At 48.3% G+C, this 27,942-nt stretch overlaps 1 protein-coding gene across 1 annotated transcript in view; it reads left to right on the top strand.

Moving 5' to 3' along the window:
• Nucleotides 1-27,942, top strand: part of EXD3 (exonuclease 3'-5' domain containing 3) — a 287,857-nt gene that overhangs the window by 119,423 nt on the left and 140,492 nt on the right. Inside the window, 5 exon segments of the mRNA XM_057419277.1 lie at nucleotides 1,653-1,691; nucleotides 20,367-20,533; nucleotides 25,234-25,372; nucleotides 25,987-26,200; nucleotides 26,916-27,025. Coding sequence (XP_057275260.1) covers nucleotides 1,653-1,691; nucleotides 20,367-20,533; nucleotides 25,234-25,372; nucleotides 25,987-26,200; nucleotides 26,916-27,025 — 669 coding nt within the window.

The raw sequence follows: 27,942 nt of genomic DNA, 5'->3' as shown, positions 1-27,942 counted from the left end.
ACATGAGGTGGTGCTTCACCTGCAGGTGTAGATACAAGAAGCTTTTTTAACAGTTTTAACAGAGCCCAAGAGGTTGTTCAGATGTTCCTACAGAACAACTGATCTGATCTTCAGAGAGCCAGTTTTCAGGAAATGAGAAACCTCCTCCAAAAGTGCCTGTTCTTGTGCCCAAAGAGGATTCATTTGATGTCCAGAGGAAGGCAGACCCATGTGTTTTTTCTGATACCCACCCCCCAGTTCTTTGAAGGTGAAGATGGGTTTGAGTGGTGGTGACCTGATGACACCATTCTGACACAGCCAGTTCTGCTTCCAAGACCTCCTGATCCATCAGTGAAGGCTCTGATCTGCCTTTGCTGCCTGTCAGATCCCTGACAGAAGAGCTGGGGAGGATTGAGCCTTCCAGCATCCTGCATCTCAAAGCCTTAATGTTGGATGACATCATTCTAGAGAGCTTGGTCATCTGCAGTAAAAGAGCAAAGAGCATTTATCCAGGTGTATTTGTTTAGCAGAGTGGACTGGATTCTTGATCTGGTGTTCTGCTCTCTTTGGCCTTCCACTTCCTTTGTTTTGGAGTATTTGCTTGATTTCAAGTATCCAAGCTGGCTGGTTGCTTCCATTAAGGTACATTTGGCAGCTGTTTCTGGATACGGTCCCTTCTTCTGAGAGCTCTTTGGTGTTCTCTGTTTACCATTCTCAGCTGGTTAAATGCCTCCTTTATATCACTAGTATTTAAATTACATGCTTGTATATCTCAAAGATGTTTACTTTGAGGCCTTTACTCCCTGTTTGCTCTTGTACCTTTCCATGAAGTGGCACTACTGATCCTTGTTACCACTGCCAGAAGTGGGGGGGAGGCTCAGGTCTGGCTGGCCAGTCAGTCTCATGCAGCCCATGTTCTTGGCAGAGTGGAGAGAAGGTCCCATCCTGGTTTCTCCTGAAGGTTGGCTCTGAGCTGCACTGGAATGGGGATTTTAGCTTATGGGGTTCCTTTCTCAGACCTCATGATTCCAGTGGATTTTTCATGACTGGGCTGTTGAGAAAAGTATTCTGAAGGCTCAGCCTTGCAGGTGATCCCTGAGATCACTCCCATTACTGGAGCCTGTGGGGACAGCTCTGCTGGGGCAGCTGTTGAGTTGAGCAGTCCATGGACATACTGCAAATCCAAGGTAAAGGCAGCAGCAGTGATCCACATGTTCCCCCAGACCGTGGCCTGTTTCAGCTTCGCTCAGTGCTGTCTCTGTCATTCCAAGGGCACCATGTGAGCCTTGAGGCACTCAGAAACACCGCTGTGCTTTGCAGGGGGTTGTTAAGGTGGTCGGTGTCCTGGAAATGAGCCCAGCTCCAGGTGATAATGAGATTTCAGGCTACTGCAGAGGGAAGTCCTGCCACTGCCTGTGTCCTTGGGTTGCGGATGAGGGGGTTTGTCCATGTGCTGTAGTGTAGCAATTGTCTGGTTTACTTCATCTAAGCTGGTTTTGTGCCATGCCCCGGCTGGTGACATCTGAGAAGCAGAGATTTCCCGTGTGCTCCAGAACACATTCCTCAAGCACAGTTGATGGCAGTGTGGAAGATGTGTGTGAAATTTCAGCTTGCTTTATGCAGCATTCTTCTTTTGTTTCAAAGACAGCTCTGAAATAATTTTGTCTTTTCAGAAAACCATGACTCAGGAGAACTGGACAGACCACGTCCAGGTGAGTAGGGATTTCCTGCTCCATGTCCTCAAGGTTGTTTTCTTGGAGGTGTGATTTTAAGATGCTCAGAATATCCAGCTCTGGATATTGTAGTCCTGCTATTACAATTTTACCATTGCATACAGCAGACTCGTACATGCAGGGGAGGGCAAGGAAGAACACTGATGTTTTAATTCCTGATACTCTAATTTTGCTGGAGCGTTTAGATAAGATTATCAAGTACATTCCTTTACTTGCCTGCACTTATTTGTGAGTGAACACTGGTAGTTACGTTACTTACAAGGAAAGGGGAAAAGAGAGTTCACTTCAGGCTGTTAACAAGGAGTGTGAGTAAATTAGGACAAATCTTAGATTCCCTTTGCATGCCCCACTCTGATCACTTGTGGCAGCTTTATTGGGTGACTGTAGGATGCTGTGACTTCTACCTCTTGTGCTGTAGGACACAAGTAATTTTACTAACACAGGAAGAAGGGTAGCAGTGTATTATTTTTTCTTGGTGTATAAACAGGAGAGTTCAGACAGCCATGGTTTGGCCTGATACTGCAAAATATTTCTGTGATAATGAAATGTGAAGAAATTACAGGGTAACAGGGCATTAGTGAGGATTTATGTGTTCATGATATCCCTATGGAATTGCAACCTCATGGGGAGTGTTTGCTCCTTTTCTGTAACTTCTCTCACTTGGAATTCTGCAGCCAGTAAGGATTTCTGACCATTGACTGGAATCTGCCTTTGAAAATCCATTGAAATGGTCAGTGTAGACCTTAGAGTGGTAGCAAGCCAGGCTGATGACTGACAATCTCATGCACTTGAGATCTTGGCATTGTCTGTGCACACCAAATGACTGAATTGTAAACACAAAATCACTGTACAATCAGAGACCAGTTTGTGTTAAAGGGACCTTAAAGCCCCTCCAGCTCCAAGCCCTGCCACTGGCAGGGACACCTTCCACTAGAGCAGCTTGCTCCAAGCCCCTGTGTCCAACCTGGCCTTGAACACTGCCAGGGATGGGGCAGCCACAGCTTCTCTGGGCACCTGTGCCAGTGCCTCAGCACCCTCACAGGGAAGAGCTTCTGCCTAAGAGCTCATCTCAGTCTCCCCTCTGGCAGGTTAAAGCCATTCCCCTTGGCCTGTCCCTACATCCCTTGTCCCAAGCCCCTCTCCAGCTTTCCTGCAGCCCCTTCAGGCACTGGAGCTGCTCTAAGGTCTCCCCTTCAGGAGCCTTCTCTTCTCCAGGCTGCCCCAGCCCAGCTCTCTCAGCCTGTCCTCATGAGGTATTTCTTCTCTCTTTTATGGGTCAGAAGCAAAAAGAACAGTTCAAAAGGTGTGAGGATGTGTTTTTTAAGACAGAGACCATTGATCCAATGCCCAGCAGCATGGCATGTTAAACCTGCTGTGTGTTTTCAGTGGTGAATATGCCACTGTGATGATAAGCTACACTGTGTGTAGTTTATCATACCCATGCGAGAGGTCAGGCTTTGTGCGAAAAGTCTCGCCTCTTGATCTAGGTGATCTTGTCCACTGAAAGAACTTTCCAGGTTTCCTTTTCCTTTTTACCCTCACAAGTTTAAAGGTTATTATAGGATCTGGTCCCTTGCAGGATCAAGACTTGAGATGAGATTAGCCATAAAACTGTAGCCAGTATCTTCCTCACAACTTCTGGATGTACTTCAGTGTCTGCAGTGAAGGGTTTGATGGTGGATGATAGGAGCACCCTCCCAGTTTCAGGTACATGGCTGCAGATCATGTCAGTCACTTGTGGAGACAGGAGGCTTAGGAATAGATGCTCTCTGAAAAATGCTTGTTTGGTGCTTGCTGTGAGAGCCCCCTAGAGAGCCACAAAGAGCTCAGCTCCATGCTGGTCTCTGACAGAAGCTTCTCTTTGCTTTCCCGAACTATTCCAAACTTTGTATTTTCTGTGTACTGCCAACTAATCTATTTTTTACAGCTATGTAATTATCACACGAGGGGTGATGAAACTTGCCTCTTATCAGTCCTGCCTCTCAGTGCTATCAGAAATTACTGTCTTTGGCATCACTTCAAAGTGATTGGAATCTCTACCTGTGCATCTGGAGGAAACTGAAGTAATCTCATGTGCAGGTTGGCTTCTGCTGCACCAAACAAAGGACAAGATACAAAGCAGGAGCCTCTGAGCAAGTTCTGGTTTTCAGGACAAAAACTAAGTTTGCCCAGGACTTTATTGTGCTTGAAAGCTGTGGGTTTACGCGAGGGAAAGGTTTAACTTCCCACGCAGAGCTTCATCAATGACCTGACATGTTTTGACAAAACAAATCCATTAGACTCCTTATGGAGCTGGAGGGAGTTGTGTGTCCATTTGAATGTTTAGTTCAGGCTCACAGACAATTTGTGTCTGCTGAGTTCTGCCTGGAGATGCAGTATTAAAGACGTTGTGCGGGGTAGGAGGCAGAAGATGGGATGCAGGAAACCAAAACTCCCCAAAGACTCCACAATGGCAGACTCCCAGTCAGAATTTGTGGATAGTTTTTTCAGTTTCGATCCCAGAATCCCAGCCTGGTTTGTGTTTGGAGGGACCCCAAAGCTCCTCCAGCTCCAACCCCTGCCACGGGCAGGGACACCTTCCACTAGAGCAGCTTGCTCCAAGCCCCTGTGTCCAACCTGGCCTTGAACACTGCCAGGGATGGGGCAGCCACAGCTTCTCTGGGCACCCTGTGCCAGCGCCTCAGCACCCTCCCAGGGAAGAGCTTCTGCCTCATATCTAAAATGTCCAAAGGGGTTGAAAACCTTCATGGGTTTAAAGCCCATTTTTCTTCATTTGTGCTGCAGCTGTCACAAAAGACTTCAATGATATAGATGCCACAGCCCTGGTGAACGTGGTGTCCCGCCATGTTCAGTGGTGCTGGCCATGGCACGTTCCATGTGGCTGCCAATAGACATTCCTGGGTTGGGATTTCTTTTTGCTCACCCTGAGCAGTACAAGTACAGAATTTTCCCCTTCCTGCCTGTGGGAGGAATCAAAGGTGTGATCCTGAGTGCTCCTACAAGAGGCAAAGCTCAGTAGTTAATTGTGGGGCCAACAGAACCTGTTTCCAGCCCTGTAGCAAACTGGTTTTGCCCCTTTGCCACTGCCTGTGCTGCTGCTGCGCTGTCCGGGCTGTGGCTGCAGAGGAGGCAGGAGGGGAAGCAAAGGCACCTGAATGTCTTCATACCCTGGGGAAACTGCCCTCATCACAACTGCCTGTTGGCAGCCTGCTGAGCCTGGGGGAGAGCTCCCCTTTGTATCCTCTGCTCCAAGCAGAGATGCCTGGAGGGGAGAGGGAAGGGAAGGGCACTCCTCTTGCCCAGTGCCAGCTGCACTGCTGTTCATTAGCTTGCCTAACTGCTCCCAAGCTGCCTGGAAACCCGCGGGACAGTGCCTGTCTTCACAAGCAGAGGGGAAGGTGTGGAGGGTATTGATGGTAGATAGGCAGGAAAAAAAGAGGCAAAGCATGAGCCAATTGTCTGCTGTGCTGTGTGCCCTTCTGCTTCCATCTTGGCATGCTTCATGTTGTTCCTAGCTTCAATCAGGTGCATAGAGATGAGTGAACTGGGTAGAGCACGCACGGAGCAGGAGATACATGGCTCTGGTCAGATGCATTCAGGAAGGGTTGTCCTGCCAGCGACTGCAGAGAGCACTTGGCCAGCAGCAGGAGGGGCTCATTGAATGCTGATGTTTCCCTGGAATGTTCCCTGATTCTGCAGGACAGAATCACTTTGAGGCTGAGAAGCATGGAAGGCATTTTTCAATCATCTGCCAAGTGCTCAGAAAGTGATCACACAGAACAGTAACGTCTTGGATGAGCACAGTAGGAAAGCAACTCTGACTGCAAATGTCACCTCTGCCAGTGCTTTAGATGTTGGATAGTATCTGAGATACTTGCATGAGGTTGGCAAGGTGACGTGGGACCTTCCAAGGAGCACTTCCTTCTCGGGTGGCAGCTGCTCCTTTCCAACACCAACAGTTCTATGATTCCGTGGTGCCTGAGGACAGCTCAGCACCATACACGTGTGTTTTGGTGATTCCGGTTTAACAGAGGGCTTGGGAATAGGAGGGCTTGGTATACTTTGCTGAACTGCGTTTAGTGTGCAGTGTTCTCACTGGTGTTTTGGAGGTGATCTTGCAGTTGTGCCCTTTTAGGCTCAGCTTGGTTGATTAAGGTTATTGGTTGATGAAGGCCAGGTTGGACACAGGGGCTTGGAGCAAGCTGCTCTAGTGGAAGGTGTCCCTGCCCGTGGCAGGGGTTGGAGCTGGAGGAGCTTTAAGGTCCCTTCAACCCAAACCATTCCATGGTTGTGTGGTTAGTGCCAGAGGTCTGGTCCATTCCCCGTGGGCACTGTGCCCGTCCATGCGAGGAGAGCAGTGCCTGCGAAGCTCTGAGGTCCTGATGCCACACACAGGAGACAGTCTCAGCTTGATGAAGAAAGGTTGGAGTAGTTGTATAGGGGGAATAACAGAATATTATGGGTATTTCTGAACAGTTACAGCCCAGAAGGCAAACACTTGTTCAATGATTTTAACATCCAGGGTATTTTTGCAGGGAATAGTTTGACTGAAGCAGAGCTAGCCAGAACAGTTTAAAATGTTACCTCAGGGCACTTTGGTCCATGTCTTTATTTGGACTTCCTGCTGTGGAATTCCTTTTCCTGTGGAGCTGAACAGGGTAATGGTGCACAGCTTCCTTTGGGGCAATCACTAGAATCAGTGTTGGGAGGGTTAAAACCAATGAGTTGATTTAGGACTGTCAGTGTCCTAATCAGCTGCTTTGCAACATGCCTGAGACAGCGAGGTGGTGAAGTGGTGCTTCCACTTTTACTGACCTTGAGCCAAAAGGCCTTCTGTTGCTAAATCAAACCTTCTGTGCTGGTGTTTGCACGGGAAAACCCTTTATTCCTCAAATGCGGAAATCTTAACTCGTCCCACAATTGCTGAGAAAAAGGGCTGTTGCTTGAAAAGATGGTAGCTGGGTTTGGGCCTCCTCGTGAGCAGCCCTCTGCCAGGTGATGGTTGGAAACACCCTGCCTGCGCACAGAGAGAAGGGTCCTGGGGTACAACACCTGGAGAAGTGGCTCTTGCTCTTCTTCAGGCCCCTGTTTTGGAGCTCTCTGCTCTGGTCTTGCATGAGAAGGCAGGAGCTGAGCCCTGGAGCCAGCTGTTCAGCACGCTCAGCGCTGGGAGAGGCAGCAGCAGTTAATCTCTTCTCCTCCTCCAGCCGTGACAGTGAGATAACGGACTTATTTTAAGATTCTGACCATGAAAATCAAGCACTGTGCCAGCTCCTGCGCTGGGTGACGCGGGGGGAGATGCTGGTAGCACATAGCAAGTGTATAACTCCAGCTCCACTCACATTCTAGGGTTGTTATGCTACTTCACAGATAATATTCAGCTAATAGTCAGAAATCTGCCCAAACAGAAGGCATAAAAGCAAAATGCCCTCCTTTATGTGTAACACATTGGAAAAGCTTTGACAATTCCTGGTCCTTAATAGGTTTAAATTATCTTACACTGCAGCAAGGAGTTGTTGTCATCGTATTTATTTAACCAATGAGTTTCTGGCTGCCAAAATTCCCAAGATCCTCATGTGCTCTGTTTGTACAGGACCAGTTTGACCTCAGTGAAAATGGAACCACCTCTGGAATCAAATGCAATAGTTGTTGTGCTCAAGGAGGTAATTTTTAAGAGGAATTCAGAGGGCAGAATGCAATTATTGTTTATGGTGTTTGTGGCCAGAACACCTGGCCAGTTAATCCTGCTCTGGGGAGTCTGTAATAAGGACAAGAGGTTAAATAGGCCACTTTGCAGCTATCCACATGGAACGTCCTTCCCAGGGACTCCCCACTTTAGGCAAACCTTTAAATTGCCTCAGGATTGTTTTGAGTACAGCCACATCCCTGTAGCGCGAGGAACTTGGTGTCTGTAGGGAATGAAGCAATGTGTGCAATGCAAATGGGAATGATATTCAGGAGGTGATTAATAAATGACATGTCTTTGGGGAGAAGTCTGCATGTCAAATTATCTCTCTCTCTGTGTTTGAGTGAACTGTTTAGTCAGGGATATAATGGATTTCATCACTCAGACGTCAAATCTCAACTGGCTGTTTTCCTGGAAGGTAGAAACCAAACCTAGTTTAACCAGGCGTTGTGCGAGTCCCTTGCTAGTATTTATGGTCTCCTTTTTAGCAGGAAATTACAACCAGCGGGTGATTGATTTTGTTCCTTCTGGCCCTTAAAGTCTCAGGAAGGAATCATCAGCTGAAATAAATGTTCATGTTTCTACTGGTGTTGCTGCAACAGGGTGCCTGAGCTGAGGAGCAGTCCCACTGGAGCCAGGTAGCTCTGAGTACGGGTGTGTGGATAAACGTGCCAGAGCTGCTCCCAGCCTCTCTTTGCCTACAGTTTGCCTGTGAAGGTATCTGCAAAAGAATTGCATTTGTCTCTCCACAGCTTTAAGCAGCTTCCGAACAGCTGCTGTTTAAAAAAGAGAAGTTTTTATTTGGTATTTTTTTCCCCCTTTTGCAAAATAGATGGAATTTAGACCTGGACCAGTGACAGGTTCCAGATCTGGTGTCTGTCTTGTGAAGCCAGGATTGCAGGAGTTGCTTTCTATTAGTTGAGAACTGGCAGCTTTTCTTTCCCCAGTGTCCACTCATTGCTCCCATTGCTCCTTTCATTCCTCTTCCTGCATTTTGTCCTGTGTTCAGGGACTGACCAGCAGCCCAGTGCTGGTGGGAGTGTTTTGGCAATGCTGCTGCTTTTGCCCTGTGCCTTTTTCTTTAGATTTACTGTTCTTGTTGGAGGTCTCTGAGAAGAACATACAGACACAATGTGATGTAAAAGTATATTGTACCTAAGGGAATATTAAACCATGGAAAACAGGACAATAAAAGTAGCAGCAAAGTATAGATTTCCTTCTATATTGCAGTTCAGTTTGTAAATGGTGTCAAATATTTACTGATAGCTGAAATAAGAGCAGAGTTGCAAAGCAAAAGGCCTCACTGATAGGGCTGATGCAGAAAACAGGCACATCTGTGACTGGCTCAGGAAAAGCATAACGTAATTCTTCAGTTACGTTCTGCCTCCTGGATAGAGCAGTAAAACATGCATCTGTACTAATGAAGTTAGCACTGTTGGGCTAAAAGAAATGGGAACTTCTCATTTAACAAACCCCCAGCTGTTGGGGGAAAAATACATGGGAAAAGGCAATCATGCAGTGTGCTCCATGCCTGACTATCTAAAGAAGAGTCTATCAAGGATGAGCTATACAGTTAAATGTAAATGTGCCTCCTGCTTGGCTTAGAGAGGATTATTTTCTGTAAGACCTGGTGTGCCTGATGTTAATTATGGTAGTTGTAGTTGTAACAAATCCAGCCATGTCTAGATACATGAGTTGTGGTTGAGCACAAATATACTAGTGAATTCTGGTAGAATTTACAGTGGGTACAAAGAAGCCAAGAAGAATTGCTGCTGGTTTCCATCCTGCCTACCACATTGTCAAAAACATCTTAAAAAGTCAGCCAGAAAATTGTCCTGGACTGATGGAAGATGGGTTTGCTCAAGAACTTTGGAAAATCAGCTCCCCCTAAGTCGGGATCTACGGGGCCAAGTTCTGGGGATTCAGCAGAAGCTTACAGGAGTTGCGTGTTTGCCTTCTGCTTCACTGAGGCAGTGAAAGCACAGGACTTCAGTTTTAAAAGCTATGGCCAAATAGCCTTTATGTGCCTATATTAAGTTCTGGAGAGTGAAGAGAGGAAACTGTAAGAGAACACACTGGGGAGGAAAAAAGCTCCTTTAAATGGTGTTGGTATGTTAGAGATGCTTTCTGACCCTAACCCTGTGCAGCCAGGCAGGGCTAGGTTACTGCTAAGCAGTGTAATTACATTTCTGTCACTAGCAGGCATTCATTCAACAGCACAACTTCATCAGAAAGAGATTTGGTATGGTATAAAAAAGAGGCTAATTGGCTTATGGCTGCAGGTTAAGAGGTCAGTATTAGATTAAAGAGTTAAGAGCATCAGCAAGCTGTTAGACTCCACTGATGTGCCCTGGTGGTGTGTTTAATTTGGCCAAATGGGAGAAGCATCTTAGGAGTAGGAGGCAATGTGTGAAGAAACGTCATCCAAAACCTTATAGGAACGTGGAGTATGTACAAGGTCCTTAAGAGCTACATCAGGAGTCTAGTATAGTCACCTCATAGCAGCCTTCCAGTATCTGAAGGGGGCCTATAGGGATGCTGGGGAGGCACTCTTCGTTAGGGACTGTAGTGACAGGACAAGGGGTAACGGGTTAAAATTTAAACAGGGGAAGTTTGGATTGGATCTAAGGAGGAAATTCTTTCCTGTTAGGGTGGTGAGGCACTGGAATGGGTTGCCCAGGGAGGTTGTGAATGCTCCATCCCTGGTGGTGTTCAAGGCCAGGTTGGACGAAGCCTTGGGTGCCATGGTTTAGTGTGAGGTGTCCCTGCCCATGGCAGGGGGGTTGGAACTGGATGATTATAAGGTCCTTTCCAACCCTAACTATTCTATGATTCTATGATTTCCAGGATACCTGTTACTGACTCCAAACTGCATCAGCTATAGGATTGGATATCACGAAGGAAAAACTGGGACAGATTCACTTAAAAACAAATCCTCATGTTTCTTTTACTCCAAGACACAGGGAGTCCTACCCAGAGCACTGACCTCGGCCTCTGCAGCAGAAACAGGGAAAGGCCAAGAAGAGGATGGGACATGGAGCTTGCCTGCTTCCTGTTGTTAGCAGGAGAGGAGAAAAACCAGGGTTCTGCACATATTCTGTTTGCAAGTGGGAGACAACTCTTGTTTGCAGCTCTGTGGCATGAGACACCATGATACTCATGCCCTGTGATAGTTTCTGCATCCTTGGGGATGTGCAGATGCAAGGGGCTACGTTTGCCCAGTTGTACTGAAGTCTTAAGCCTTGCACATATTCCCAGGTCCACTCTCGTGTTCTTATCCAGGCAGCAGTAAAACTATCTGGTCATTCAAGAATCATCCCAGATTATTTAAAACCCCTGTAATCAATCAGTACCTGTCTGAGTGCTTCCATGGATAAATACTGGATTCTAAAGGCCTGTGCAAATCAGCTGCCTTGCACAAAGATAGTCGGGCTATTTGCAATTGATAGTTTGGCTGTCTTACACTTTTAGACAAGATTAGTTCACCAGTTCCCTGCCAAGAGGAGAACCACATAAACAGAGGATTGTTTAGGATGAAAAAAGTGCCTCTTGATGGAGAAGTCATGTAAGTGGGAAGAAACAGGAAGCTAATCTTCCCTTGTTCGTGCTGAAAGAATGCATATCTCTGAGGAATGTTGTAATTATGGATTTAGGAAATCAGTCCAATTTGCCAGGGTGTGAATTGCAGAGTTCATTCAGTCAACCCTCTCAAGCATTTCTCCTTCAGAACAAAAAACACCAGGAGTTTAAATGTACCAAAAGAGATTAAAGGAGAGAAAAATCTACTGCCAAGCTTTGCTTTTGGTAAAGATCCTGGGAAGATACTTTATTCTTGCTTTGGCTGTGAGCCAGTGAGGTTTGTGCTTGGTAAAAGAGAAGTAAGTGGTAACCCATGTTTTTCCTGTGGGCATCTATTTTTTGTAGACTAATGATGGGAAGAGTTCATGCTCCTGGGCGAGGATTTCCACTGTCAGGATTTTTGTTTTTTCGCTTTGAAGACTTTCCTAAGGAGAAAAAATGTCCCCTGCTGGGAATGCCACATTAGCATGTACTTAGGGAGAAAAGAACCTAAACCCAAGTTCCTCAGCATTCTGAAGCAGACCTGAGCTGGAACAGATCCATAAGCAGAGTGGAGCCAGGGAGAGTGTGAGGTGTGGACACAAGGCACAGTGAGGCTCAGGAATATGAATGACATGACCCATGGTGAGCATCAGTGGAAAGTTCCAGCATGGCCTGGAGAAGGGCTTCCAATGGCAGGTCAGAGCTCTCAGAAACCTGCCTAGAAGAGAAGCAGCAGCAGAGACCTAGCAAGTCTGATGAATAGAATCGTAGAATCCCAGACTGGGCTGAGTTGGAAGGGACCTTAAAGCCCCTCCAGCTCCAAACCCTGCCACGGGCAGGGACACCTTCCACTAGAGCAGCTTGCTCCAAGCCCCTGTGTCCAACCTGGCCTTGAGCACTGCCAGGGATGGGGCAGCCACAGCTTCTCTGAGTACCCTGTGCCAGCGCCTCAGCACCCTCACAGGGAAGAGCTTCTGCCTAAGAGCTCATCTCAGTCTCCCCTCGGGCAGGTTAAAGCCATTCCCCTTGGCCTGTCCCTAACAGGCCCTTGGCCAAAGCCCCTCTCCAGGTTTCTTGTAGGGCAGTGAAACTCAAGGCTGGGTTAAAAAGAAAGCAAAGAAGTTAGCTTGCTGCTTCTGTTCTTTGGCAATAAGCACAGGAGGTTTTTAACTTAATTCCACTTTGGGCTTACAGGCCTTTTAATTAAGGTAGTGATAGAGGTGAGAACCTGGAGTTCTTTGATGACTAGTCTTTCATGCAGATATTTCCATAAGAAAATGCAGATTTGAGAGGAATTGACGTGCATCAGGAATCAGTGAGGGCAGAGTAATGATGCATCCTGGTCTAGGAGGACCCCTGTAGAAAGGTGTTAAAATAATATGGAGCCAGCACCAAGTAATAGGAGATTCCTGCTTTACTGCTTGGCCTCATAACTTGGAACTTGACCTGAGCAGGGAGCATGTAAGCAGGGAGAGAACAAGAAAGAGGTTTCTGAGGCTCTTCTCCCATCTGCAGATCCTTCCTCCTGCAGGCTGCATCGGCCATGGGTAGCTGACGCAGGCTGGACCTGAGCAGTAAATCCTCCTGCCCTGCTGCGGAGTCAATGTGCTGGAATCCCACAGCACTTTGGAAAGGAATATAGAGCTTATGAATTCTCACCATGAATTCTCACTGGGTATGGGAACATGGAATTCAGTGCCTGGTTGAGTTAATTGCTGTACTGGTTTAGCTCGTTAGGGTGAGTATTCGAGCTATCCACAACAAATGGGAAGGTGGTGTGGTGGCTCCAGCCCATGTCCATCCCTACAGACATGTAACCTGTCGAGTTCACAGCAGCACTGGAGACTCAGTGTCGTGGTTTCATTCTTGCAGGCTCTTCCTCTTCACACATGGGCAGCTCCCAGGGTCCCGTAGTGAACAGCGCTGTAGTTCCCTGGTCTTGTCCCCACACTGCTGTCAGGCTCTGTCCCCACGCGGCTGGCGCTGCGGTCCCTGGCTGTGTATTTGTAGCTGGAGTGGAGATCCTGCAGACAGACCCTGTGGTATGATTGAAGACCCCTGGAGAGGCGCAGTGAACCTCAGCAGCAGTGCCCGTCACCTCATGTGCAGGGAGCCCTCGCTTTCTTAAGCTGGAGAGCACTCTTTGCCATTTACCACAGGGACACTTCGTTCATGTGTGTGTGTGACATAATGACAAAAGGCGGGTAGATAAATGCTACTTCAGAATACATTGGGAAGATAAGGGTTGCCAGTTTGTCTTCAATGCACTGTGTTATTGGACTTAGACAAAGCATCTACTGTGATAAGTAACATACTACTTTGTGCTCTGAAAGGGTTTGGCCAATTTCCCCATCCTCATTCATCTTCAGTCTTGCCAAGTGCTGGAATGCTCCCAGGAAATATCTCCAGCCTGCCATCGTGGGACCGAGAGGTGTGAGAAATCTGGAAGCATGTCAAAACTGTGTGGCTTATGTATGCAGAACAAGTCCTTGGTCCTTTGCTGATCCCTGGGATGAATAATATTCAACAGCTCTGGGGCCAGGGTTAGGTTGGAATTCAGAAGACGCCTCTGCAGCGATTGTGAGAAAGGGATTCCAGGGAGAAACACAGACCCTCAGGACAGGCTTCACACTGACGGGAAGGAAAAAGAAATATCTTAGAAAGCAAGTAGGGTAAAGTGCCCCTAGTCTGTTTGTTAAGGAGCTATATTTTTGTTGTCATGGATGGCATGCAGTTAATTTCTCTCTCCAGACAAAGGTTATTGTAATCGGGTTCGCCTGACTCCGTAGCTCATTAAAGACGTACACATATGACATTCCCTGGACAAGCAGTGGAGAGGAGAACAAGTATTGCAGGTGAAGGCACCCTGATTTTGTGTATCAGCGTTCCTGGAGTGGTTACATGATGTAGTTGAGGAAAATGAGTTAATTGTGGGTTAAAATAAAAAGGGAAGTTCTGATCTTCCCACTGGGAAAGTCCCCAAAGGATCAGGCTACACCTACGCTGCTAAACACAACCATGGACTCCATCTGTGACCCTGAGGACAGGTGGCAGTGGCTGACGGGTACCATCACCCCCAGTGAGGAGCGGAGGGATGAGGGGATCCCCTCACTAATGCCATTCTCAGGCCCAGCAGCTCTGCCACAGTAAGAGCTGAATTTTTCAGGGCAGTATTTAAGCGGCACCCACATGGGTGGGTGAGGTTGTTCAGTGCCAGTGCTGAGCTTTGCCATCTTCCAGGTGTATTGTGGGGTCCGCTGTACTAAATCCCCCGTGTCCTGAAGCATCTGGGACGTTGTGTGCCTGGCGTTTCACCTGGGCGGTTAGGAGCAGTGTTGCAGAGTATCACACCTTCTCCATCAGACCTCAGTTTAGGTCCAGGCTTGTGCCTTCTCCAGCCAAGAAACGTTGACATCAGGTCATGGTCAGCCACTGAAGTGAGATCTGGTAGTCATAGAATCACAGAACAGTTTGGGTTGAAGGGACCTTCAGAGCTCTTTAGTCCACCCCCTGCAATGAGCAGGGACATCTTCAACTACATCAGGTTGCTCAGAACCGCATCCAGCCTCGCCTGGAATGTCTCCAGGGATGGGGCATCCACCACCTCTCTGGGCAACCTGTGCCAGTGTTCCACCACCCTCATTGTAAAGAATTTCTTCCTCACACCAAGCCTTAATCTCCCTCTTTTAAACCCATCACCCCTCATCTTATTGCAACAGGCCCTGCTAAAAAGTCTCTCCCCAACTTTCTTGTAAGCCCCTTTTAAGTACTGAAAGGCCACAGTAAGGTCTCCCTGGAGTTTCCTTTTCTCCAGGCTGAACAACCCCACCTCTCTCAGCTGTTCCTCATAGCAGAGGTGCTCCATCCATCTGATCATTTCTGTGGCTCTCCTATGGACCCTCTCCAACAGCTCCATGTCTTTCCTGTCCTGAGGCCTTCAGAGCTGGACATGGTAATGATCATACCAGATCCACTGAAGTCAAATGCAGGAAGCGTCATGTGCTGTGAGGTGGAGCCCTTGCCAGCAGACAGTGGCTCTCTGTGTCGGGGGAAGGTTGTATGAAGGATGTCCAATGCTGTGTTTAGGAAAATGGCTCAGCCTGCTTTGGAAGCAGAGTTTGTTCTGTCTCTGCTGTACACCTTCTCTCATCTATAGCAGTATGAGCAGGTTGTGGAGACATGATGACTTCATCTGGTGAAGATGAATTACTTCCCTTGGGGGGTGCCTGACAGAAGTTTGGAAAGACTCCCACTGCAGGAAGTGTGTTTGGATCTCTGTGTAGCATTGTTGAGCATGATCAGGACCATCCTGTATTCTGGTAGATGAGATCCTGGGTGTTCTTTGCCCGGGAGGTGCTTGGAACTTGAAAGCAGCAGTCACTGCAAGAAGCCGCCTGTCTGTGTGGGGACAAGTTTGGTGCTGAGCAGCGCACAGCACTGGTGGTCACAGAATCAAGGCTCACTTCACTTGAAGGAGCACATGGAGGTCTCTTTGCTCTCCTGCTCAAAGTAGGGCCAACTTAGTCAGACAAGGTGTTGCAGGGCCCTGCCTGTTTCCGCAGCCCCTCTGGAGCCAATGCAGTGTTTAGCCACTCTCAAAGTCACCTTTCTTCTCTTTTAGACCTGGCTGGTATTTCTGGAAGGATCTGACTCCATATTCTCTATGTTCCCCCATGATAAAATTGAAGAGAGTGATTTTAATCCCCCATATGCCCCAACTTAGCCTTCCCTAGGCTGACCCAGCCCAGCTCTCTCAGCCTGGCTCCAGAGCAGAGCTGCTCCAGCCCTTAGGGCCCTTGGCCATCTTCATAGCCTCCTCTGGACTTGTTTGAGCAGTTCCATGTCCCTCTTGTGTTTGGGGCCCCAGCACCTCTTTTCAGCATCTCTTTTACACTGAGGTACCAAGCCTAGGCCCCATATCCTGGTGTGGTCTCCCAAGTGCAGAAGAGAGGGGAGTCATCACTCCCCTCACGCTGCTGGTGGAGCACAGCTGGATGTGCAGTTGGCTGGGCAATGTTTAACACACAAGACATACATTTCTTGTCTTCTGCCTGCCCTTTGGTAGCGGTGCCTGGACTTCTGAATGAGAAATTGTGTTGGTGAGATTGAGTGAATACAGAGAAAAACCAGAGCCAGATGCCTCTTATTACACAATATTGTCCTGGCCACTCGTCACAAGCTCATGGCTTCATTCAGGTTGCCCAGGAACAAAAAGCTCCTTGTGAGGAGCCCCAGTACAGTAACAAGCTGGCTTTAAGAGCTGCCTTTGCCTTGATTGGTTCAAGTGATATTGTAAGTTAGACTCCTCTGAATTGCCTTTTGGAAGAGCTGATTGCATCTGGAGACTGGGAAGCTGAGTCTCCTGATTCACAAAGCTGAAGCTAGGTAGTGTGAACATGCCCTAGGAAGCCACATTGCCAAAGCTTTGTTGGGAGAGAAGAAAGACCACTTCCCTGCCATTGATGTGGTAATGGCCTCCAGAACACTGAAGTGTGGCTCTGTCGGTGACGCACTGATTGCTATCTGAAAGTCAGTCTTCTGGGATATGAATGGAGCCTATTTTGTTCTTCAGTTCATAAATTAGTGCATCTGAGCAGGCAGTGCCTGTGAGAGCAGCTCCAGTGATGAGCAGGCACGGCTTTCTCATGCTTCTCTTTATGCATTGGCTGTGGGTGAGTGGCTTTCACAAGAAACCCTTGTGAAGTTGGCTAAAATTGGCGTCTCTTATCCAAGTGCTGCCCATGTAGGATATCGACAAGTCAGGATCCCCCTTCTGGCATGGAACAGGCTATGACCCTGGTCTGAGCTGGCGCAAAGAGTCCCAGCTCTGATCTCATGCACAAAGGACTTCCCTTCAATGACATACTAATGGTGATGTGCTACTGCAGCATCTCTCCATGGAGTGCAAATGATGTGAACATCAAAACAGAAATCTCAAGCACAAATAACATAAAGTAGCGATGAAATTGGAGGTTGGAACTGGATGATCTAAAGGTCCTTTCTGTCCCAAATCATTCTATAATTCTATGAAATCCAGGAGTCTTTAAACAGAGGTGTCACCACAGTGAGTTTAAAAATGCTGTTAGTGTCCTCCAGTGCTTACAGTGGTTTTGTCCTTCCAAAGGCCAGGTTCCTTTTCCCCTTTGAAAGTTGCTGGCTCTGAAATATTCTGCTTGACATTTTCTCAGCGCTAACAGGATTTTTTTGTTGTTGTTGATTCTGGAAGCACTTGAAAACAGGGGAAATTGGCCAAGACATTCAAAACTTAAATGAAAACCTGACTCTGCAAATAGCCAGTGTCACTGGTGTGAATAACTTCACTTTCTGGTAAAGGTTATTGAGGGAAAGCAGAGAGTTGTATCCATATCCAGCTTAACACATACAGGTAGAAGTAATCTCGGGTGGCTTTCAAAGGAGATACTGGCTATTGGATATATATATCCAAAATGATTGATAACAATGGTGGGATTGCTGATGCTGTGGGTTAAGATCAGGACATTCCTCAGCTCGCCCTGCACTGGTTGTTGTGAGCTTTGTGAAGCATTTGGCTGGGGAGGAACAGGATTTACGGGTAGGTAATCTGCAGCTTTCATTTGGGGAAGCTTTAATCATGGCTCATTGTTGATGTCAGGAGTTTTTGTGTGCACCTATGGATTAAAGAACATTCAGAGAGGGACGTAACCAAGCCTCACATTAAATATCATCTTTTCCTGCTCAGAGCTGTCGCTGGTGGGATCAGAACAACTCTGCTGGTTTCCCCTTGAAAAGTGTCCATTTACTGACAACAAAACCCATGAAATGTCATCCCCAGTGAAACATTTCTCTCTGCATCTGTGCCCACATCTTCCGGGGCCAGAGTTTCCACATTCCTGCTGCTTGCAGAGCTGTTGCGGTGGAAGCCTTTTCCCTTTAGAGCAGTGTTGGGGTTTTTGTCAGTAAAAACCAAACAGAGCTATTTTCCATTTCAGAACACAAGATGGAATATCTCTGGAGAGGGTGACCTTCTGTCCAGAGCTGGATTTGTAGCTGAAAGAATAAATCTGTTATCATTAAAATTAAAAAGAGAAAAAAATAGCAGTCTGCACCTCATTGTTGCCAGGACTGAGCTGCGAGGATGAGATTTATGAAGCATTTACTCAGGGTGAACTGAAGAGAGATCCAACCCAAAGAGTTTGTGTTCTAGAAAAAAGGCAGAGAGACAATAGGATGGACACGGGGGAAGCTACAAGAGGGAATTGCTCTGGGGTGTTAATAAGAAAATATGTTCTTTTGGGGAAGGACTCTGAGAAGTGGCTTGGCAGGCGCAGCAGGAGTGGTTCAAAGCCCCTTCATGTGTTAGGTGCTTGGCTGAGTTCAGCTGCGTGAGGCAGAAATGATAGAGATGCACATGTATGAGCACTGGCATGGCCAGGAGGAGAGATTCAGGAGGAAATGCTTTGTTACCATGAGAGCTTGTCCTGCCCTGCTCTCCCCCTTCCCTCCATTCCCTCTCCTGCTTCTCTCCCCACAGTTGAGCCTCTGCTTAACTGCTGGACCCCCGTCCCGCTGACACCAGCTCCTTGCTGAGCCACCGGCTTCTTAGGAGCAGCAGTAACAGTATTCCCCCCCCCCCCCATATCCCTGAGAAGAAATGTGGTTTGGCATTTGGCATAGGCACAGGGCTGCAGATTCACGCTGAGGCTGCAGTTTTTAGGACCAGGCTGGCTTCTCCTTGCACTCCCAGGGATGCTGGATTTCACCATGGCTTTTCTTCCAAGCCTCTACCCCCTCTGGAGTCTCTCTGGGGTGGGTCATTCCTTTTGTGCTTTCTTTTTTCCTTCCCTTTCCCCTGGGGGCCATCAGCAGGTTTGTTTCCCGATCCCTGTGCAGGGTGTCTGCTTTGAAGACAGCTTCTCACCTACTGGTTACTGAAGGAATGTGAGGAATGAGGCCCCGTGGCCCCAGCCTCCCACCCAGCCCGCCTGTGTTTGTACACGCAGGGAGGAAGAGGAAGGTGCCTGGGGTCCCTGGGAGCAGCCTCTGCCCTGCAAGCGCTGCATGGTGGCAGTGAAGGAGGGAGAGGGGGCAGGGGCATATGTGGAAGGTGGGGATGGACTTTCAGTGCATATCTGAGCATTTTACCACACTGAAAAATGCTCGGTGGTGCCTGCAGCAATACAGTCATATCGTTACATATCCATCCACATCCTGATCCCCATGCGGCTTCAACTTGTTTTGGCAATTAAGCGTTCTTGGGGATACGGACTTCCAAGGTAGATCCATGTGTAAATCACTCTGATGAGAGGAGTGAATTGCTCAGCTGGCTGAGGGGCTCTGGGACAAGCACAAACACAGGCTGGGGGAGACTGGATGCACTTCAGTGTGCCCTTGAGCCCCGAGCCCTTCATGTGTGCTGGGCTGCACCCCCAGAGTGTGAGCAGCAGCTCAGGGAGGGGATCCTGCCCCTCTGCTGTGCTCTGGGGAGACCCCCCCTGCAGCCCTGATCCAGCTCTGGGGCAGCAGCACAAGAGGGACGTGGAGCTGTTGGAGCGAGTGCAGAGGAGACCATGGAGATGCTGCGAGGGCTGGAGCAGCTCTGCTCTGGAGCCAGGCTGAGAGAGCTGGGCTGGGGCAGCCTGGAGAAGAGAAGGCTCCTGAAGGGGAGACCTGAGAGCAGCTCCAGTGCCTGAAGGGGCTGCAGGAAAGCTGGAGAGGGGCTTGGGACAAGGGATGTAGGGACAGGCCAAGGGGAATGGCTTTAACCTGCCAGAGGGGAGACTGAGATGAGCTCTTAGGCAGAAGCTCTTCCCTGTGAGGGTGCTGAGGCGCTGGCACAGGGTGCCCAGAGAAGCTGTGGCTGCCCCATCCCTGGCAGTGTTCAAAGCCAGGTTGGACACAGGGGCTTGGAGCAAGCTGCTCTAGTGGAAGGTGTCCCTGCCCGTGGCAGGGGTTGGAGCTGGAGGAGCTTTAAGGTCCCTTCCAATCCAAACCAGGCTGGGATTGTATGAATTGCCTGCATAATGAGCCCAAAACCCTTTACTGTCTGGTTAGTCACTGGTTCTGATTTTGCTTAATATAATTAGCATCTGAGCAAATAAAATGCTAATCATCGGTCACATGGAATAGTATTGCTTTGCCCTTGCTTCTCTGTGCCACACCTGCAAAGTGGTGTTCCTGAGCAAATAGCTGTGCTGACAAGGGGTCCCAGGTACCCTGATGAGCTCTCAGTTAAAGTTTCTGCTATTCCTCTCTTGACAGATAAGTACAGCACTAACTGGGTTTGTACAACGCCACCCCTGCAGTGGGGGGATTCTTGTTCCTTCCTGCACTAGCCCAGGACCCCTGGGCAAGCTTTCTTCTTGGGGGTTGAAACACCCATCGTGGAAATTGCTCTGACAGTCTTCCTTCTCCCTTGCTTCCCCTTTCAGAGCACAGTTGGAGAGAATCGATGGCTTCAAGGACACCTGATACAGCTGCTCACCAGTTACTGTGATCTGAGCACAGCAGCAAGATGTGCCCAACGCTGCAATTTGCCCAGGGAGATGCTGCCTTGCAGAGTGGCTGATGAGCTTCAAAAGCTTCAGATCCAAGAGAGGTAAATACTCTGTTTCGTGCCTTTTCCATGTGGACCGCTTGTTTGGACTGCATGTTTGCTTGAAGTAACCTGCCATAATGTTTCCTTGGGGAGATGATTTTGCAGAATCTTCCTCCATTTACTCAGATCACATCTGAGCCACGTGCATGCTGCGTTTGCTTCTCATCAGCCTGGAAATGGCTGTGAAGGTACGTTTTAAACTCACTCCTGAGTACTTAGCTGTATGAGATTGCTATGTGCTGCAGGGGGGTCTTCAGATATCCTCTGCCAGATCAACAGTGCAAATGATGTGTGTAGTACCTGAGTATCCGTCTATTCTACTGAGCTGATTACGCGTCTGTCATAGCTTTCTGTACTCTCTGATCCCCACTGTACTGTGATCTGTTTTAATGCCTTTTAGGAGACTTATAACCAAGGAAATAATTTTGAAGTTCCTTAGATTTTTCTAATGCACTTATTTTCTCCCTCCTTTGACAGCTCAGAAGCCATTTTTCATCCCAGTCTGTAATTTTTGTTTCATCCAAAGCTTTTAGAAGTAATGGGAATTTTTGACATGTGGGGTCAGATCCCCAAAGAGTTGCATTAATTGAATTCGGGGTAGTAACAGACTCACTGGCACAAAGCTGCCAAGTGAACTTAAAAAGCCCTTAGCCCCCTGATTAGCCTCTGTCCCCTTTTCTTCCTCTATTGCAACCCCAATAACTCAGTGCCATGGCTCCTCTCCTGCCCTGGGACCCCCATGTTGTGTGCAGCACATCAGCCTGCAGTAGCTGCAATTCCTCCCCTGATGGGAGCTTCGTCCTGGGGCATGACCTGAAGCAACAGTACAAAGGTAGAGGTATAAAAGGGGATTGGAAACTCCTTATATTGAGAAGGGTTCTTACAACTCCTTGATTTCAAGTGCACAGAACTATGCAAACAGCCCCAGTCAGGGATTTCTGTGAACCTGCTGGTATAGGAGGAGCAGAGGGGAAGGATGGAGGGAAGAGGGTGGCCAGGTTCCATGCTGTGCGGAGACAAAGCTGTACGAAATTGGAAGGAGACTGCAAGTGTAGGAAGGCACATACAAGCCACCTAAAGTGCTGGGAGCGGTGTCTGATCCCCCCAGCACACCAGAGCTGGAGAAGTAGCAGGGCTTTGTAGTTTTGGTTCTGGGTCTTCTGTGCTGTGTCTCTTTGAGAAAACAGCCAAGATTTCCATGGACCAATATCCCAGGCAGTTGCTCAGCTCTGCTACAGGGAGGAAGCAAAGCCGTGTGTGAAAAAAGGTCTCAATGGAGGCGATTTGCTGAGCCCCAGTAATTCACATTTACACTCACGTGAGTGGTGGTGTATCTCCATGCTTTGGTGACTCTGTCCATGAGGTGTTTAAGCAGATTGTTCAGATAGCCACATTTGGCACCCTTTTTTAACCTTTTATTTTCCCTTCAGAAAGGCCTGCACATCTGCAGGCTGATGAAGCCTCGGGGAGCTGCAGAGCTTGCAGATGGTGCCACATGAGGGTCATAGGATAGTTATGGTTAGAAAGGGCCTTAAGATCATGCAGTTCCAACCCCCCTGCCATGGGCAGGGACACCTCACACTAAACCATGGCACCCAAGGCTCTGTCCAACCTGGCCTTGAACACTGCCAGGGATGGGGCAGCCACAGCTTCTCTGGGCACCCTGTGCCAGCGCCTCAGCACCCTCCCAGGGAAGAGCTTCTGCCTAAGAGCTCATCTCAGTCTCCACTTTTTCAGACTTGGCACCATTGCTGAGATCTCTCTTTCACCCTCACTGGTGGAATGTGTTGGGACTTTTTTAGCCTGGATATTGGCATTTCAAGTTCAGAAGCCAGGTGAGATTAGGGGAAAGTTTGTGGGAAATCCTTGACCACTCCCATGAGGTAACTATTTACTACTCTGTGCAAGCTGATAGCCCGTATCTTTAGCATCCTGCAAACATAGCCCTTGAAACCTGTAATACAAGGGAGTAACTTCCTATGTGGAGCTGAACTTCTCAATGTATATGGTTGAAATCTGAACCTGATTTACACTTGGCTGTGTGTCCAGGAGCAGTTGATGAAGACACCATCCATTGCCTGTTTGGGGAGGAATAAAGCCAGCAGGCAGATGGTGGTCAGGGCTCCCTGGGCAACAAGTTGGACGCTTTAAGCCCTGTGCTCTTGGTGTGAGAGCAGAAAGTGTTCCTCTTGCCATATCTGTTGCATGAGTTGCATGCCCATGCCCATGTCCATGACCATGCTCATCTCCTGCCTCAGGTAGTCTGGGGCTTTCCCCTGTTCCTGCAGAACGTGCAGTTGAATAAGATGATTTGGACGCTTCCTTTACTTTATGTTCTTAGTGCAAAACTTTCCTACTTGTGTCATATGCCAGAATTACAAACTCCAGCCAGCAGTTAGGACCTGTCACTGGCTGCCTGCTTAACACCAATGTCTCACTAGGGGACAAGGAGACCATTTTAAGATGACCAAGGCTGAGACTGAGTAGGTTACCTCCTCTAACAGGTTCACATCAGGTTTGCTGCCTTCAAAATCACAGCAAATTTCCTTCTTCTGGAAGAGCTGCAAAAACTGCATCTTTCATAAGTAGAAATTGTAATTTTTAAGCATAAATTTGACTGATCTGGATTACACAGAAGGTGGATGAGACAACAGTGTATTATTATTGTTTAATGCTGATGATTCTGGGAGGGTCTCACAGATGGCCTTGAAGAGTTTGTGTGCTGAGCTTCATGGATCTGATCTTTCCATAATGTAGATCTGCACTGGTTTGTGTTCAAGCCCCGTGTAACCTCAGGAAATGTGACACAGATGTAATCACACTCGAAACACCATCTGGAAAGCCCACTGCTGCAGATAGATGGACATGGCTTTCTTGGAGCACAGGAAACTCTTGTGTGTCTAGGACGTGCTTCTGCTTTGCTCTGGTGCGCTGCTGGTGCTGCCCTCTTCCTCCCTCCTAAAGCTGCACCAACCACCAGCTGGTAACCACAAGGGTTTTGCACGAGGGGTAATCCCTCAAAACATGAAGGGCTGGTTAGCAGGAGTGTGATTTAGCCACAGACTGTACATCTAGAAGGATAAAAACCGTCACATCATCCCTGTGCCTTGGGAATCCTGTGTTGTGTGGGTGGATTGGAGGCATGCGGACGGGGATGTGCTCTGCTGCTCACGAGGAGCTGTGCTGGATGGGTAAATCCCTTTTACTCATCCCGTCCTACACCTGCTGTAATAGCTGTTGCCAAGTCAGCAGAGCCATGGAACCCAGTCACACTGCCAGCCTTATCTGTTGAGCTAACAAAGCAGCAGGTTCCCAGAGAGGATGTTCACATTGCAGAGAACAAGGTGGTACCAGCATATAAATGACATCAGCTCTGCCACTGCTCACACCACGTGTGGCTCCTGATCTCTGCAGGTGAGGATATTGCTGGAGACCCGAGGCTGCACCCCTTCATTAAATACCTTACACAAATATTGACTTCCCCATGCACACAAACCCCCAGGAAAGAGTGTTTGTACAGTGGAAGCTGCTGTGCTACAGAATTAGTCACACAGGCCCCTAAACAGAAGGTTAGTAAACAGTTCCTCAACTAATAAACTGTTTCAAATCTTTATGGGAAAGAGACTATCCAGGAATCTGTGACATGTCCAAAATAGCTGGATATTTGTCATTCATTTCTTCCTGTGATTGCATCATGTGGCTGAGGCACCCCAGCAGTGTGCTGACCTCCCAGCTCCAGGTCCCCTGCAAGAGACTCTGCCCCACTCTGGAAAGAAAACGTGCTGTGTAAGATCCTGCCATAGGAAGTCAGTTAGCTCGTGTCTGCGTCTCCCAGCATTCCTGGGGTATCCATCACAGATACTGGGTTTCTCTGCATGGTGCCATCTGAAAGCTAAGTGCAGGGTGCAGCACAGGCTCACTCTGGGGCTGCCTTCCTCTAAATGTAGGTGGGTTTGAAACTGTTTCTGAGCTTTTCTCATTTCATCCCTGTGCAATGCAGGACAAATGTTCTTGTGCAGCCTTTGTGGACATTTCACAGGGAAGGGGATGGAGGAGATGCCGGATGGCATCAGGGAGATCGTGAAGCCTTCCCAGTCTGTTGCACTGTGAAACGATGAGGCAGATTCACTCATTCCTAGCTGGCAGTGACCTTGGTGTGGAGCAGTGTGAGAGACTTATGGAGGCAGTTTGTGCTGTGGGGAAGTGTGAAGCTCCCATTTGGACAGAGCACTGATCAGACCTGACTTTGTTCTGTTACATTGTGGGAGCCAGCAGACTTCCATGTTAACCTCTATGGCAAAAAGCAGTAAATCTAGAATGTGTTACCTTTGGATGTGGAAAGAGCTGCCCAACTTTGTCATCCATTGAGTCAGTTCTGGGAAGCAGAGCTGAGCACTGAAGACAGGGCTGGGGACTTGGGCTCCAGCAAGTATCTGGGGCTGGGGGCTCTCTGCAGTGGGCACAGTGCATGTGTGTGGTGAGATCTTGGGTTCAGAGCCATTGTGTGACAGGAACTGAGAGAGAGGATGAAAGAGACCGAGGTTGCAGGGGAAGTGAGGAAAGAGGGTGAGAGAGTTGAGTGCCATGGGGAAATGGAGGGCTAGGGGAGGAAATAAGGAGCTTAAGACTTCTGATGTTCCTCCAATCCAGGATTTCCTCTCATTACATGGCCTAAAGCTGTTGCATCTGATTCTGTGCAGAGTTGAAGAAGCCACAAAAGCAGATAATTATGAAGAGAGTAAGAAGAAGGATTATTACCAACTTCCTATTCCACGGGCAAATATTCACTTCCTGCAGACATGGGAAGAGATGCTGCAGTGCTGGGAAAAGGTGCTGCAGGTGAGTGTTACTCTGGTATTTACTTTGCAGGGTCAAGGAGCAGAAACTCCACAGCAGGCTGGGACACAGGGTTGGATGTGGGCCACTGGCATGAAATGTCTCCCTCCTCAAGTCAAGAACAGCTGCTTCCCTTAGGCTTGTCCAATTTGGGCAACACATTGGGAATTGTTGTGCCAGGAAAGGTCCCTGCAGGGGTAACTTGGAAAGTTATGGCAGTGCTATGGAAGTTACTTGTCTCTGTAGAAGTCTGCACCCTAGCAAAGAGCTGCAGTTGTTGGAAAGGAGCGGCTCATGTTCTGGACAAGGATTATCCAGGCTGCTTTCAAACTTAAACAAGGGATGTTTAGGTTGGCTATGAGGAAGACATTCTTCCCTGGGAGGGTGCTGAGGCACTGGCACAGGGTGCCCAGAGAAGCTGTGGCTGCCCCATCCCTGGCAGTGTTCAAGGCCAGGTTGGACACAGGGGCTTGGAGCAAGCTGCTCTAGTGGAAGGGGTCCCTGCCTGTGGTGGAGGGTTGGAGCTGGATGAGCTTTAAGGTCCTTTCCAACACAAAGGAGTCTGGGATTCTAAGTGTACAGTCCCTACGTGAAGAAGGCTTTTGTCTGTGTTGCAGCCCGCCCAGGTTGTTGGCATTGACATGGAGTGCAGGCCTACTTTCGGCATGGTTGGGAAGCCCCGTGTCTCCCTCCTTCAGATCGCTCTGAAGGATGAGGTGTTCCTGCTTGACCTGCCCCGGCTCTTCCAGCAAGCTGAGGTGGATGGTGAGACGGAGAAGCTTCCCCATTTCATCCAAAAGCTCTTTTCAGATGCATCCATCACTAAACTAGGTAATGTGCTTCTCTTCCCCCCACTTCAGGTCTTAATATCCAGCTTATTTTATACAATTCCTAGATCCTCTTGGATTTGTCATTCTCTAAATTCTCTTATCATGGAACCAGCTTTTGTAACCCTGGGTATTTAAATACTGCCATGCCAGAAAGCAGGGGATTGATAGAAATGTCTTCCCATTTCAGGTCAGACCCCAGATTTCTGATGTAATAGAATCCCCCCTCAGCCTTGGGATAGTCTTAGTTCTACACTTAAACCCCGACTTGCACCTAACCTCCAGTGGTCTAAGGATGTCTGCCATCCAGAGCTTTCTGGATTTGCTGGCCCTGTCCCAAAGCTGCTGTGCTGGACACCAGAGCTCTCCAGTTTACCATACCTGGCTTTAGAGCCTGTTTGGAGGCTTTTGGCAGGAGTTGTTAAATCGGGAGTTCAAGGGCAAATTCCAAACTGCCTTTCACTGACACAGCAGATTGCAAGTAAGTTGACCTTAAACTCCACATTCTTCGTCCACCTCTTCTGTCCCAGTCTTCATCTGCAAGTTCTCTTAGGAGCAGGAGCGTCAGGAGCCTCCCTTGCTCCCTGTCTGGACAGTCTTTTCACCAGTTCATACAGATATTGTCAGCATTGTGGCTCTGAACGAGAAAAAGCTTCCGTGCATCAGCCCCACGATCTGGGTTTTCTGACCTGTATGATTTGGGCTTTTCTTTCCTCCAGGTTATGGGATGTCTGGAGACCTTAGCAACCTTGCAGCCACGTGGTCTGCTTTGAAAGACACAGATAAGAAAGCCCAGGGAGTGGTGGACCTACTCACAGTGGACAAACGAGTAAGGATGAACACATGAAGATATGGAGAGCTGTGTCTGCTGCATTTGCTTGTAGATAACTGTCATGAATTCACAGCATTGCGTTTTTGTATCCTGTGTTGGCAGGGACATGCCTAATGAGAAAACAGACCTTTTCCACTGTGATGTTGAGGGTAGTGTGATTCTGTAAAAAGACAAGCATTTAGTTTTCAGCTAAAAAGTTAGAGCTTGATATGCTCATAACTGTTTCACAGCCTTTGTAAAAGCTCGGAAAGAGCAATTGAAATGGAGACATAGCTCCATTCAGGTAGGGGATGGTGGCTGAGCCCAAGTCGTAAACAGCAAATTCCTGTAGGCATTCTGGTATCCAAGAGCATGCAGTATTGGAGCAGATGTTTTGGAGTTAATGCTCGGAGGAGGGCTGCTGGTAAATTCAGCACAGGGATTTCTGCTCTGGGGTTGCACACAGTCTGTAACAGTCTGCATAAATATGAAGTTCAACCATTTTCGTGGGTGAAATGTACAGAGTGTGCTGAAGGCTGTGGGTTGGGGCGAATCCAGATCTTTGGGACTGATAGTTTAACCTGGGAAGTGCTGCAGGGTCTGAGGTACCTGCCAACAGCCACTGGCTCAGTTTAATCTGATACATGGCCGCCACAGAAGGGCAGTTGCCCGCTGTGTCACAGGAATGCCTTTTCTCACTGGAACTAGGAGGACAAAGGTGCTGAACTACTGCTGCTATTCTCTTAGTGAATCGGTGCCCAACGGCCTCCAGCGCTGCTGAGCACCCTGCAGACCTCTGACAAGTCCCAGCCACAGCTCCACTCTGCTGTGGTTGCTCTGATGCAGTGCTCTACAACAGTGCACTTCTTTTCCCTTCCTTGGCTATGAAACTGATTTCTTTCCAGCATGTGTTTGTTAAACAAATAACCAGACGC

The sequence above is a fragment of the Pezoporus wallicus genome, unplaced genomic scaffold, assembly GCF_028554395.1.
Source record: "Pezoporus wallicus isolate ANWC-B61680 ecotype Strahan unplaced genomic scaffold, APGP_CSIRO_Pwel_v1 contig_10790, whole genome shotgun sequence".
Classification (NCBI taxonomy): domain Eukaryota; kingdom Metazoa; phylum Chordata; class Aves; order Psittaciformes; family Psittacidae; genus Pezoporus; species Pezoporus wallicus.
The sequence above is the reverse complement of the archived record's forward strand: the minus strand, read 5'-3'. Positions and strand labels throughout refer to the sequence as shown.